Source organism: Sarcophilus harrisii, chromosome 1 (assembly GCF_902635505.1).
Source record: "Sarcophilus harrisii chromosome 1, mSarHar1.11, whole genome shotgun sequence".
In the NCBI taxonomy this organism is placed as follows: domain Eukaryota; kingdom Metazoa; phylum Chordata; class Mammalia; order Dasyuromorphia; family Dasyuridae; genus Sarcophilus; species Sarcophilus harrisii.
This window is the reverse complement of record NC_045426.1, coordinates 519256629-519270032: the sequence shown is the minus strand read 5'-3', so window position 1 is coordinate 519270032 and position 13404 is coordinate 519256629. Positions and strand designations below refer to the sequence as shown.

General features: G+C 33.2%; 1 protein-coding gene across 1 annotated transcript in view; it reads left to right on the top strand.

Annotated features, from left to right (window-relative positions):
* Positions 1-13404, top strand: part of RTTN (rotatin) — a 213390-nt gene that overhangs the window by 52077 nt on the left and 147909 nt on the right. Inside the window, exons 16-18 of the mRNA XM_023496275.2 lie at positions 221-337; positions 6464-6603; positions 10087-10258. Coding sequence (XP_023352043.1) covers positions 221-337; positions 6464-6603; positions 10087-10258 — 429 coding nt within the window. The remainder of the gene's footprint in view (positions 1-220; positions 338-6463; positions 6604-10086; positions 10259-13404) is intronic.

Sequence of the window (13404 nt, the reverse complement as noted above, 5' to 3'; positions counted from 1 at the left end):
AAAACCTCAGTTTCAAGCTCAAGAATAGAATTGGTTAAGGAAAGATATTTAATTAATAATGCTATGTAAGAATATATCATTATTGAAATTGAAATAATTTTTTAGACATCTTCTTACACATTTGAATTTTCTTTATTAATCTGATGTGAGTATACCAAGCTTATCTTGTCAGTATTCCATCTAATATTTTATTAAATTGTTTCATTTTTGTTTTGATCAGGTGAACTCTGTTGTCAAGAATATTCTGATGTATTTGCTTCAGGGACAATTGATTATGACAACAGTGACCTGGAACAGGTTTATTGAATCTCTTTGTCCTGTTGTTCCAATTCTACAGGTACTTTGTGCTTTTCTTCTTTTAAGGTATTATTTATTTTGGACTGAGTATAATTGATTTTTAAAGCATTCATGCAGAAAAAATGTCACATTTTAATAGAAATTTTGAAAAGGCCAAAAGTCAAAGTGTCTAAGAATAGGAAATGTGCCAATAAATCTTGTTTCTAGCAGAAGCTTTAAAAATTAGCTAATTTGTACACAATCTGTGTGTTCAGGCGGCAGGTGAAAGAGTAAGCTTGGTAATATTTGAGATTTTAACATCAGTTAATACACCTAAGTTGCTCAGAGTGATTTAAAAATTTATCCTAAATTCAACAATTAATAAAATTCTAAACTCATAGACTTAGAGCTTTGAAGGACTTTAAAGATTATTGAATCCAAAACTCATTCTTTTACAGATGAGGATACTTAAGGCTAAAAAAAGTAAGGTGATTTGCCCTGGGTTACATAGGTAGTAAGTTTCTGAGATGGGATCTGGATTCCAGTCTTCCTGATGTCATTAATTCTCTTATTTAATATAACAGATAGGCAATTCAGTCACTTGGCAATGGAGAGGCACCATCTGTGTCCATCTGTGATTTCTATGTCACAAGATGGATTTATTTGCCCCAAGGCCTCAAAAACTTGGGGAGAGTATTCTATCTTAGCTTGAGGGTTAGAGGCAGAATGCATTGTGTCTTACATACTATTTTTATTTCTGTCTTAACAAACTTATCAAAATTTGCCATTAGAAAATATACTTCCATTAATAGAAATAATATTATGTTACTTATTTTGGATGGCCTGTTTGGCTATATAAATATATGGATTTGATAAATGGGTAAGCCTAAATTCATAAAAATTGGTGGCAGGACTGGGCATATTATTGTGCTGTAAATGATTTGTCACATTTTCCTCATATTTATAAATATGATAACTCTTGGAAACTAGTTCAGTGGTAATTTTTATTTATTAAATATATATAAGTGCTCTAGTAACATGTAGTATTGATGACATGTTGAGTCCTGGGAATCTTACTAATAGAAAAAATTTTGAGAGCCTGAATTACATTACTGAAGCTGTTCCTACTACTTCCTAAATGAAGCTATTAGCCACAGAAATGGTTTAATTATCAAACATAATATATATTATGAGTGTTTCCTTTTTTCCTTTTTTTTTTAAAATAACTTTTTATTGACAGAACCCATGCCAAGGTAAGTTTTTACATTATCCCTTGCCTTCTCTTCTGTTCTGATTCCCCCCCCCCTCCCTATACCCCTCCCCCAGATGGCAAGCAGTCCTATACATGTTAAATAGGTTACAGTATATCTTAGATATAATATATGCAGAACCGAACAATTCTCTTATTGCTCAGGGAGAATTGGATTCAGAAGGTATAAATAACCCGGGAAGAAAAACAAAAATGCAAGCAGTTTACATTCATTTCCCAGTGTTCTTTCTTTGGGTGTAGCTGCTTCTGTCCATCCTTGATCAATTGAAACTGAGTTAGATCTTCTCTTTGTTGAAGAAATCCACTTCCATCAGAATACATCCTCACACAGTATCGTTGTTGAAGTATATAATGATCTGGTTCTGATCATTTCACTCAGCATCAATTCATGTAAGTCTCACCAATCCTCTCTGTATTCATCCTGCTGGGCATTTCTTACAGAACAATAATATTCCATAACATTCATAGACCACAATTTACTCAACCATTCTCCAATTGATGGGCATCCATTCATTTTCCAGCTTCTAGCCACTACACACATACAGGTCCCTTTCCCTTCTTTAGTATCTCCTTGGGGTATAAGCCCAGTAGAAACACTGCTGGATCAAAGGGTATGCACAGTTTGATAACTTTTTCAGCATAGTTTCAAATTGCTCTCCAGAATGGCTGGATGTGTTCACAATTCCACCAACAATGTATCAGTGTCCTTGTTTTCCCACATCCCCTCCAACATTCCGACTGAGTGTTTTCTAATCTAAACCATTCAACAAATTTAGAATACCTGTTAAATACTAAATAAATAGTAAAGATACTTGATACATGATACTAAAAAAAAAATACCAAAAAACCCAAAATTTACTACTAGTGATTTGTTATTCACATAGTAACATACTGTTACAACCCTGGTCCAAATCCTTCTGATTGCACACTTAGACTTATGCAGTAACCTGATGATGGGTCTACCTGCCACTAGTCTTTCCTCATTCCAGCTTATCTTTTATTAAGTTACCAAACTGATTTTCCCAAAATGTTTGTTTAATTTTTGTTACTCTCCAGGTCAGTAAACTCCAGTGGTTCCCTGTCACCTCCAGCATCAAAAATAAAATCTTTTTGGCATTCAAAGCTTTCTGTAACTACTCCTCACTTATTTATTTATTTATTTATTTATTTTAGAAATCACCCCATCATAATCAACTTAAAATTGTGTCTTCTTTGTATATTCCTTCTAATTGACCTAATAATGAAAATTTCTTAGGAATTGGATGTATAATTTTCCCATGTAGAAATAAATAGTTTAACCTGATTGAATCCCTTATGACTTCTCTCTTGTTATCTTTTATGCTCTTCTTGAGGCTTGTATTTGAAAATCATTTTTTTTTTCCTATTTAGGTCTGGTCTTTTCATCAGGAATGCTTGAAAGTCTCATTTCATTAAATATCAATTTTTTTCCCTTGAAAGATTATACCAGTTTTGTTGGATAGGTGATTCTTGGTTGTAATTCTAGTTCCTTTGTTCTTTAGAAAATTATCTTCTAAGATTTCCAATTTGATGTAGAAGCTGCTAAATCTTGTGTTATTTTGACTGTGGCTCCATGCTATTTGAATTGTTTCTTTCTGGCTGCTTGCAGTATTTTCTCCTTTACCTTTGGAAGCTCTTGAATTTGGCTGTAATATATCCGGGAGTTTTCATTTTGGGAACTCTTTTAGGAGGTAATTGGTGGATTCATTCAATTTTATTTTATTTTCTGGTTCAAGGATATTAGAGTAGTTTTGTTTGATGACATCTTGCTATATGATGGTTAAGCTTTTTTTCTTTTTAATCATGACTTTCAGGTATTTCAGTAATTTATAAATCTATTTTCCAAGACAGTTGCTTTTCCAATGAGATATTTTCATCTTCGTTTACTTTTATCATTATTTGGATTTTGTTTGATTGATTTTTGATGTCTTATGGAGTCATTAGCTTCTACTTGCTCAGTTCTAATTTTTAATGATTTATTTTCCTCAGTGAATTTTTGTACCTCTTTTTCCATTTGGCCAATTTTGATTTTAAGATGGAGTTTTTCTTCAGTAGAGTTTTGTTTTTATACTGTTTGACCTGTCTTTAAAAAAATAGCTTTTTATTGACAAAACATAGGCATGGGTAATTTTTCAACAATGACCCTTGCAAAAACTTGGGTTCCAACTTTTCCCCTCCTTCCCTCCAGCCCCTCCCCTAGATGGCAGGTAGTCCCATATATGTTAAATATGTTAAAGTAAATGTTAAATACATTATATGTATACATATTTATGTTAAATACATTATATGTATACATATTTATTCAGTTATCTTGTTACACAAGAAAAATTGGATTAGAAAGAAGGTAAAAATAACCTGGGAAGAAAAACAAAAATGCAAGCAAACAATAACAGAAAGAGTGTAAATGCTATGTTGCAGTCCACACTCATTTCCCAATGTTCTTTCGCTGGTTGTAGCAGGTTCTGTTCATTACTGATCAATTGGATTCTCACATTGTTGAAGATAGCCACTCCCACCAGAACTGATCCTCATATTTGACCTATTTTTAGAAAAGTATTATTTTCTTCAATATTTTTTTTGTGCCTCTCTTACTAAGTTTTGACTCTTTTTTAAAATAATTTTATTGCATCACTCACATTCTCTCCTGCCCCCGCTCTAGTTTTTCCATCTACCACTACTATTTTTGAGATCTTTCAGGAATTCCTTTTTTTGGGGGGGATAAGAAGAAGGGGATGGTTAGAGAAGCTGAGATTAATATACATTTTTTCTTTGAGGCTTTTGACACTGTTGTCTTTTGAGTTTGTGTTTTGATCTTCATGTTGCCATAATAACTTTATGCAGTTAGATTCTTTTTTTTTTTTTGTTTCCAGCCTATTTCTTGACATTTAACTTGATATTAAAGTTAGACTCTCCTCTAAGGATTGAGAAGGGCACTGTCCCAAACTTCATGATTTTTGTGCTGCTATTTTCAGAGATAATTCTGGTAATCTGTAAGTTTTCAGTTCTTCAAGGTAGAGTTGTGTGACCACATCTTTTGGCCTGTGCTCTTATTTGTGAGTGACCACAAACACTCTTTTCTGTCCTGGAATTATGACCAAGGTTGCCACTCCAGCTAGTGCTTTTCCTTGTACTGGGGACTGAACATATAGACAGTACAACAGAGTCCTCTGCCAGAATCCAGGAAAAGGTTCCATTAAACTCCTTCTGACTAATTATCTGTGGGTTTAGAAGTCTAGAAGCCATAGCTGCTGATTCAGTTGCTCTCAAGGCTTCCTGTGGGTTTGCCAAACCAGGACCTGCTCTCAATTATGCTCTATTTTCAGTGTGAGATAGATCAGAAGGAAACTTGTCTTCTAACTTCTAACTTGTCTTCTTGTTTTGAGCTGGAAAGTTTTTTTTTTTTTTTTTTTTTTTTTACTCTGTTCTTTTGTTGGTTCTGCTGTCCCAAATAAATTTTGAGGCATTATTTTAATGTTGTTAGGAGGGGAATTTGGGAAAGCTCAGGTGAATCCCTGACTTTGCATCACCATTTTACTTTTGCCCTTCCTATTAGAACATTTTTTAGAGAAATCTGGTGATACAATACATAGTGGGGTGGGCCTGGAAGCAGGAAGACCTGAGTTCAAACTTGGCTTCAGATATTTAATAGTTGTTTGACCTTGGGCAAGCCACTAACTATTTGATTTAGTTTTCTCAATTGTAAAATGGGGATAATTGGGCTGTTATGACGCTCAAATGGTATCTCATTTGATGTACTATGTACATAATACATAGTACACTGTACTATACAAATACTTAATCCCTTTCCCTTTCCTTCTTAAGTATCTACTATGTGCCAGACACTGTTAAGCAATGGGAATATAAAGAAATGTAAAATATTATTTGTGCCTTCAAAGAGCTATTATTCTAAGGAGGGAGTCAACAAGTAAATAATTATGTATTACACAAAATATATACAAAATAGATGAAAGGTAATTTTAGAGAGAAGGCATTAGCAGTGGAAAGACTGAGAAGAGCTGCAGTATATGAGCTGGGTTGAGTCTTAAAGGAAGGGAAGAGCCTTATAGGCATACAATACAAGTCAGTGAAAAGGCATGGAGCTGGAAAATGGAGTGTGATGTTGCAGAAATAGGTAAAAGGCCAGTATCACTGAATCAGAGGATATGTGCGAGGGAGATAAATGTGAGAAAACTGGAAATGTAGAAGGGGCCAGGTTGTGAAGGGTTTTGAATGCTAAACAGAGAATTTTACATTTGTTCCTAGAGGTGTTAAAGAACCACTAGAGTTTAATAAATGGTGTGTGTCTGTGTGTGCGTGTATATGTGTATGAGTGTGTGTAATGATCAGATCTTCACTTTATGATGATTAATTTGAAAGTTGAATAGAAAATTGACTGGAATGGGGAGAGACTCAAAGCAAGGAAATCAAGCTTATTGCATTAACCTAAGCAGGAAGTGATGAGAACCTTCATCAAGGTGATGTTAGTGTCTCAGGTGAGACTATAGTATGAACTAGTGCTCATATATTTAAGTTCTTTTTTTCAGTATTTTATAATAACCTAATGAACTTAGGTATATTGATGCTTCCCCCCAAAATGAGCCATTTACAATCTGCTTCAAAAAAAGATCAGCTTTTGTATATTTTGTATATTTCACATATTTTAAATATAAATTTAGTGAGGACCTCTAGATCTTGTGAGGTATTAGGGGAAAATGAAAAGTCTACATTTTTTTTTTCACCATAGTGTTCTGTACAGATTTATAAGCTATTTAAAAAGCAAATTGATTCTTATTTTCAATGTACACTAATATAATTAAATTTTTAAATAACAGTTTTTTGGAGAATTTGGTTTTATGACTTTAAACTATAAAAATTCATATTATTTTAAATTTGTTTTAGGGTTATGCAGACACAGAAGACACCTTGGGAAACTGCATCCTTATTCTGAGTGAAACAAATCCTGAGGGAGGAGGTGGAATTCTCCCAGAAACTTATAGATTAAAGTCTGTATTTCGACTCTTGCTATTGAAAAAGCAATCGTAAGTAAAGTTGTTTAAAACATGGAAAATATACTTTTCCAACAAAATCTGGTTAATCTCCTCATGGAATGAGACTGACTTTATCAGTTTAAGATATAAATAGTTTATAACTATTTTTCTAACTAAATTAAGAGCCAAAGAAAAATAAAGGAGAAGTTTGCTTCATTATATCTAAAGAACTTTGATAATAAGATGACATTCTTTTAATGATTTTGTGGGTCATATTTCACATATATTTCCCTGTTATCTTTAGTTACATCTATACCTTTAAAAATATTTTGTTTTATAGTATTGAAAACATTACTGTTTGGTTTTTTAAGAAACAAATGGTTCTGTTGATGAGCACTAGAAACATTAATGAGAACAGAACACCTCACAATAATAAGAAATTGCATTTATGCAAAGCTTTAATGTTTTCAGAATTTTATGTGGTTTGTGTGTGTGTGTGTGTGTGTGTGTGTGTATGTATATGTTATTTTTATTTGCTATAGACACTTTGAAAGCATTCCATTAAAGGCCTATAATCTTTTTAGTATGTTGGAGTTACCATTGCTATACTTCATCCCTTTGTTATTTCTCATCTTGATTATGTGATTCATCTAGTCTTTCATAACCTTGAATGTTTATTTTATATTATTGTTGTGTGAGCAAGCCATCACTGGTATCATATTACAACCATATTATACCCTAAAAATAAACCTCTTTCCATTAACCTTTGGGTCATTTGTTACATTTATTCTTCCAAGGGTATTTGTTCACATATTGGTGATGAAGAGATAAACTTTTGTAGCAATGATTATTTTGGGATCGTTAGAAGAATTATGTGGATTCCTTGATAGAATCTAGCTTGGTTTCCCTTCCTACTTAGTTCTATGTCCAATTTATTTTCTCTTTACAGGATTAATGTAAGATTATACATACATTTTTATCAGTGACTTGTGATGAATTCACAGATACTATCAAATTTCAGATTTTGGGAACCTAAAAGGGTTAGCTGAATTATAAGGCTATAGAGTCTGTTGATCACAGAGAACCATATTTGAAAAAAACATATTATAGTCATGGAACATCTGGACTAGAATGTTTAGTTCTGAGCATTGAAAACTTTTATCACTGAAGATGACAATAGTGATATTATTATAGGAATATATTTCAGACTGGTCAAAAAAATAAGGTAGATGGGAAGGCTAGGAAGAGAACTGGATCAGAAGCATGTTATAGTATGTGTGTGTGTGCGCGTGCACGCGTGTGTGTGTGTGTGTTTGTGTGTACACACGAATCCACACGCACATGAATCAGTTATCTATACACCTGTTAGTGTTGAAGTTCAAAAGGAATCTCCAAGAGTCGTGAGGTATATCAAAAGAATTTGCAGGCTTGAACTCTTCAAGTCAAGGGGCAAAGTTTATTATAATTGTATTAACATCAATTGAAGTGGGCTAAGTTCCAAATGGATTTTAACAAAAAACCAGGAGAAAGAAGATAAATTTATAGTACAAAGTTAGAGAGACCAGAGCTTCATGTTATTATTTGCTAATTTTATGATTTACAGGTAGATTTGAGGGGTGTTTTATTCACTATTGTTTCAGGAACCTGGTTATCACTAGCAGATTATCTATCTTAAACAGTGAGCAATGTTTGTAGAACTATCCTAAGGCCAGAAAATTTTAGAATCGTTAACAGGCTGTTAGAACAATAGTATTTTAAAGTCAGGGGACCTCAGCATTACTGCTAGAAGTTGTACTCTGTCATTAGTACACTAACAAAAATAGTAGTTTCAGCCTTCAAAAATGTGGAAGAAATTGTATTCTGCATCTGGTTTTAACCAAAAAGGTAGAAATTATGGGACTGTTGAGGGAAATGACCGTGCCATCTTGGAGTTTGTGAGAAAGAAGGGAAAAGATGTAAATAGTCTGATATGGACCTTGAATTTTAGGAGAGCAGATTTCAAAATATTCTGAGGAAGGTTAGGTAGGATCACAAGAACTATGTTTCTTTCATGAAGTCAGCCTCAAAAGAATGGGAAATTCTGAAAACAAGAAATTCTGGAGACACAAAGAGAAGCAATTCTGATTAAGAGGAAAAAAGTGAATTGTTTGAAAATACTAATAGTGATGTATAAGACATTTATCAACAAATTTGTATTTTTAAAAGACCTGTTTGGAAGAATTTTTAACCTATATTGTTTAACCTATATTGGATTACTTGCTGTCCAAGTAATTGGACTCTCTCAAGGGGAAGGAGAAAATTTTAGAAAACAAGGTTTTTCAAGGGTGAATGTTGAAAACTATTTTTGCATGTATTTTGAAAATTAAAAACTATTATTAAATTTATTATTAAATTTTTAAGATGTGGACAAAATATGGAGTCAAAGTATCTAGATGGCATAGTACATACAAAGGCCCTTAGTAACTTGATGTCGCTTCTCCAGATAAATCACATATTTGTGTATTGAAAGAATTGGCAGACTGATTGTCAATCTACTATAAATAATCTTTAAAAGATTATGAAGATTAGGAGAGGAACGATGATTGGAAAATAGGAAAAGATAATCCTAGTTTTCAGAGAAGGGAAGAAAATGAAGTTTGAAGATTTTATCCATTAAGAGTAATTTTGATTCTAGGCAAAGTTCCAATTAGTAAAAATCTGGAAAGGAAGCAGTGATCACAAAGAAATAGCACAAAATTCAGTTCAGGTTATATAAATAAAGTTTAGGTTAACTTTATTTCTTTTAAAAATATTATAAAAATATGTCAATAAGATGAATGTAGTAGAGCTTTTTTATGAACTCAGGTGTGATAGATCCATTTAAACCTAATTTGGAGCTAATCTGTAGAGTTGTAGAAAAAGGGCTAAAGCTTAGCTAGATTTAGGAGTGAAATGAAAAAAGAAATCAGAAAGTCTGCATTGGTAGATAGCCAGTTTTAATTTGCCTGGGTCACCTGGGAAAAGATGTCCTTAGATTGGTCTATCTAGTGAAGACTAAAGACCTTACTACAGGGGTGTCTAAGGCTTTTTCTTCTTGCCATTTTATATAAGAATGCTAACTTAGATTCCTTATTGAAGGGGACAATAAATTTCCAATATACAAAGATCCTAACAGTGGGAGAAAGAAAGGCCTTAATTTTTAATGTAGCTATGCATAATGTTTGTATGCGCCTACATATTTCCTAATAAGCGATAACAATTCATTTACATTCACCTGGGGAAGGATGGCATTTGTAATTACAATTCTGAGAAGCAAATATATCCTCATATGCATAATAAGAAGGGTCATAGAAACCACAAACCTCACACAGTTGTAATTTAATAGTCCCTGTTCAAGATAAATATACTGAATGTCTTCTAACTGCATGTTATAATCTGGAAAATAGGCACCTTTATGCATGTTATAATCCTTTGTAATTGTGATGTTGTATATTTAATATCTAGGGGAAGAAAACATGTTTATAATAATATTTTATAATAATATCTTGTCTTTAGGGTACGGGACAAAGCATTAAAGCTCTTAGCATTTCTATTGCTAAATGAAGAAGGGAGAAGCACAAAACGTCCTTTCATAGATGCTAATCTTCTCTCTAAAGTCAATAACTTATTTATTGTGGAAAAACCTATTGATCTCAAATTAGATGACACGAGACACCCCATTATTAAGGTGAATTAAATATCATTTTGATAGCATTTCTTTGTGTCATGTTATTAGCTTTTGTTTATGTATGTTGGAAGAAAGTTATTCAAGATGCATTTTAAATTTTAGTCTAATCAGATCAAACTTTGTCTTGGCTTTCTATGGGTCTTCACTTCTTTATGCCCAAATTAATCTTGGAATTCTATACCTTAAAGCACAGGGATTTGTATAAATGTTCTGTATATGTATGCTGCTTTCTACTTTGTATAAATTATTGACAAATAGGTTATGGACCACTAAATCAGACCAGTGGACAGTATGCTAGGGACACTAAGATGAATAAAATGTGGAGCTTATAATCTAGAGAATCTGAGGGAATTCTGATCCTTATTCTAGTTGCTTATTTGCCCTAATTAAGAAATAGTAGCAGAAGGTTGTCATTCAGACTAAGATATAATAAGTGAATATGCACACAAAAATAAGGTAATTAATTTGTAATTGTTATTTCCATATTTTATCTGATCATATTTTATAATAATATTCATGTTTTGATATTATATGTAGATAGTATTATCATGTGGGCTATAACTTGTTTTTTTGACAGAACCTATGCCAGGGTAATTTTTTACAACATTATCCCTTGCACTCACTTCCGTTCCGATTTTTCCCTCCCTCCTTTCCTCCGCCCTTTCCCCAAAGATGGCAAGCAGTCCTATACATGTTAAATAGATTACAGTAGATCTTGGATACACTATATGTATGCAGAACCGAACAGTTTTCTTGTTGCTCAGGGAGAATTGGATTTAGAAGGTATAAATAACCTGGGAAAAAGAATAAAAATGCAAGCAGTTTACATTCATTTCCTAGTGTTCTTTCTTTGGGTGTAGCTGCTTCTGTCCATCCTTGATCAATTGAAACTAAGTTAGATCTTGTCTTTGTTGAAGAAATCCACTTCCATCAGAATACATCCTCATACAGTATCGTTGTTGAGGTATATAATGATTTCCTGTTTCTGCTCATTTCGCTCAGCATCAGTTTGTGTAAGTCTCTCCATTCCTCTCTGTATTCGTCCTGCTGGTCATTTCTTACAGAACAATAATATTCCATAACATTCATATACCACAATTTACTCAACCATTCTCCAATTGATGGGCATCCATTCATTTTTCAGCTTCTGGCCACTACAAACAGGGCTGCCACAAACATTTTGGCACATACAGGTCCCTTTCCCTTTTTTAGTATCTCCTTGGGGTATAAGCCCAGTAGAGACACTGATGGATCAAAGGGTATGCACAGTTTGATAACTTTTTGGGCATAGTTCCAAATTGCTCTCCAGAATGGCTGGATGTATTCACAATTCCACCAACAATGTATCAGTGTCCCTGTTTTCCCACATCCCCTCCAACATTCTGCATTATCTTTCCCTGTCATTCTGGCCATAACATTCTGGGCTATAACTTTTTAAAATGCCTAGTTAATTGTTCCAATTTATGCCATTTCACTTTTTACTCTTTATGGATGAAGAATAGTCAGTCACTTACTCATTTCCTATTAAACTGATAGGTTAATAATGTTAGTAAACTAGTCAATGCTTTACATTCATGTTAGCTTTCTTTCAAATTAGTATTTGAAAACCAGAATCCAAATATAAGTTCCATTTTTACTGCATACCTAACCTGCTCATCTAAGATATGTTTGAATAGACTCAATGAAAGAACTTAACCATTAGGATTTAGCATTGTAAAGTTAGTTTAAACATGTAAGGGGATAATTATTTTGATTTTTGTGAGACATAGATATAAATAAAATTTTGTCCTTTAAAATTGCCTGAATATATTTGGTTTCATTTTAACTCCATATAATTTCTTGTCTTTTTGTCAGCTAGTTATTTTGGATAGAGAATCGTTCTAACGAGATCAAGTTGTGTTTGACAAGATGAAAATGATAATTATAAAGGAGTTTGAAAGAATGGAGGGAAATATAATATGAATTCTGTTTTGCACAGGCTGAGTTTGAGATGGTGCCTTTAGGACATCCAGTTTGAAATGTCCAAGTAGTAGTCAGTGAGTGACAGAATCCTCGAGCTCAAGTGAGAGATTAGGAATGAATCAATCTCTCTCTCTCTCTCTCTCTCTTCTTTCTCTTTCCTCTCTTCTTTCCCTTCCCTCTCTCCTTTCCTCCCTCCTTTTTTTTTCTCTCTCTCCTTCTCTTCCTCCCTCTTTCTCTTTCTATCTATTTCTCTACCTCTCTCTTCTATCTCTTTTCCCCCTCCGTCTCTCTCCTCCCTCCCTTCTCTCTTTCTCTCTCTCTTCTTTCCTCCCTTGTCTTTCTGTCTGCCTTTCTCTCTCTCCCCTTCCCTCCCTCTTTATCTTTCTACTTTCCTCCCTTTCTCTTCTTTCTTCTTACCCCCATATATTCATAGATATCTTTACATAAAATGTAGACACACATTATATATGTGTATATGTACACATATGTGAATTAAACTTTATAAGGAAGTAGGCTGTTTAAAAAATTCGTTAAAATCAATTAAAGAAAAAATTCTAATAAATTAGCTTTTTTTTTCTTGCTTTCATCATTTTTTTTTTAATTTTTAATTTTTTTTTTTATTTAATAGCCTTTTATTTACAGGATATATACATGGGTAACTTTACAGCATTAACAATTGCCAAACCTCTTGTTCTAATTTTTCACATCTTACCCCCCACCCCCTCCCCTAGATGGCAGGATTACCAGTAGATGTTAAATATATTAAAATATAAATTAGATACACAATAAGTATACATGACCAAAACGTTATTTTGCTGTACAAAAAGAATCAGACTCTGAAATATTGTACAATTAGCTTGTGAAGGAAATCAAAAATGCAGGTGTGCATAAATATAGGGATTGGGAATTCAATGTAATGGTTTTTAGTCATCTCCCAGAGTTCTTTTTCTGGGCATAGCTAGTTCAGTTCATTACTGCTCCATTAGAAATGATTTGGTTGATCTCGTTGCTGAGGATGGCCTGGTCCATCAGAACTGGTCATCATATAGTATTGTTGTTGAAGTATATAATGATCTCCTGGTCCTGCTCATTTCACTCAGCATCAGTTCGTGTAAGTCTCTCCAGGCCTTTCTGAAATCATCCTGTTTGTCATTTCTTACAGAACAGTAATATTCCATAATATT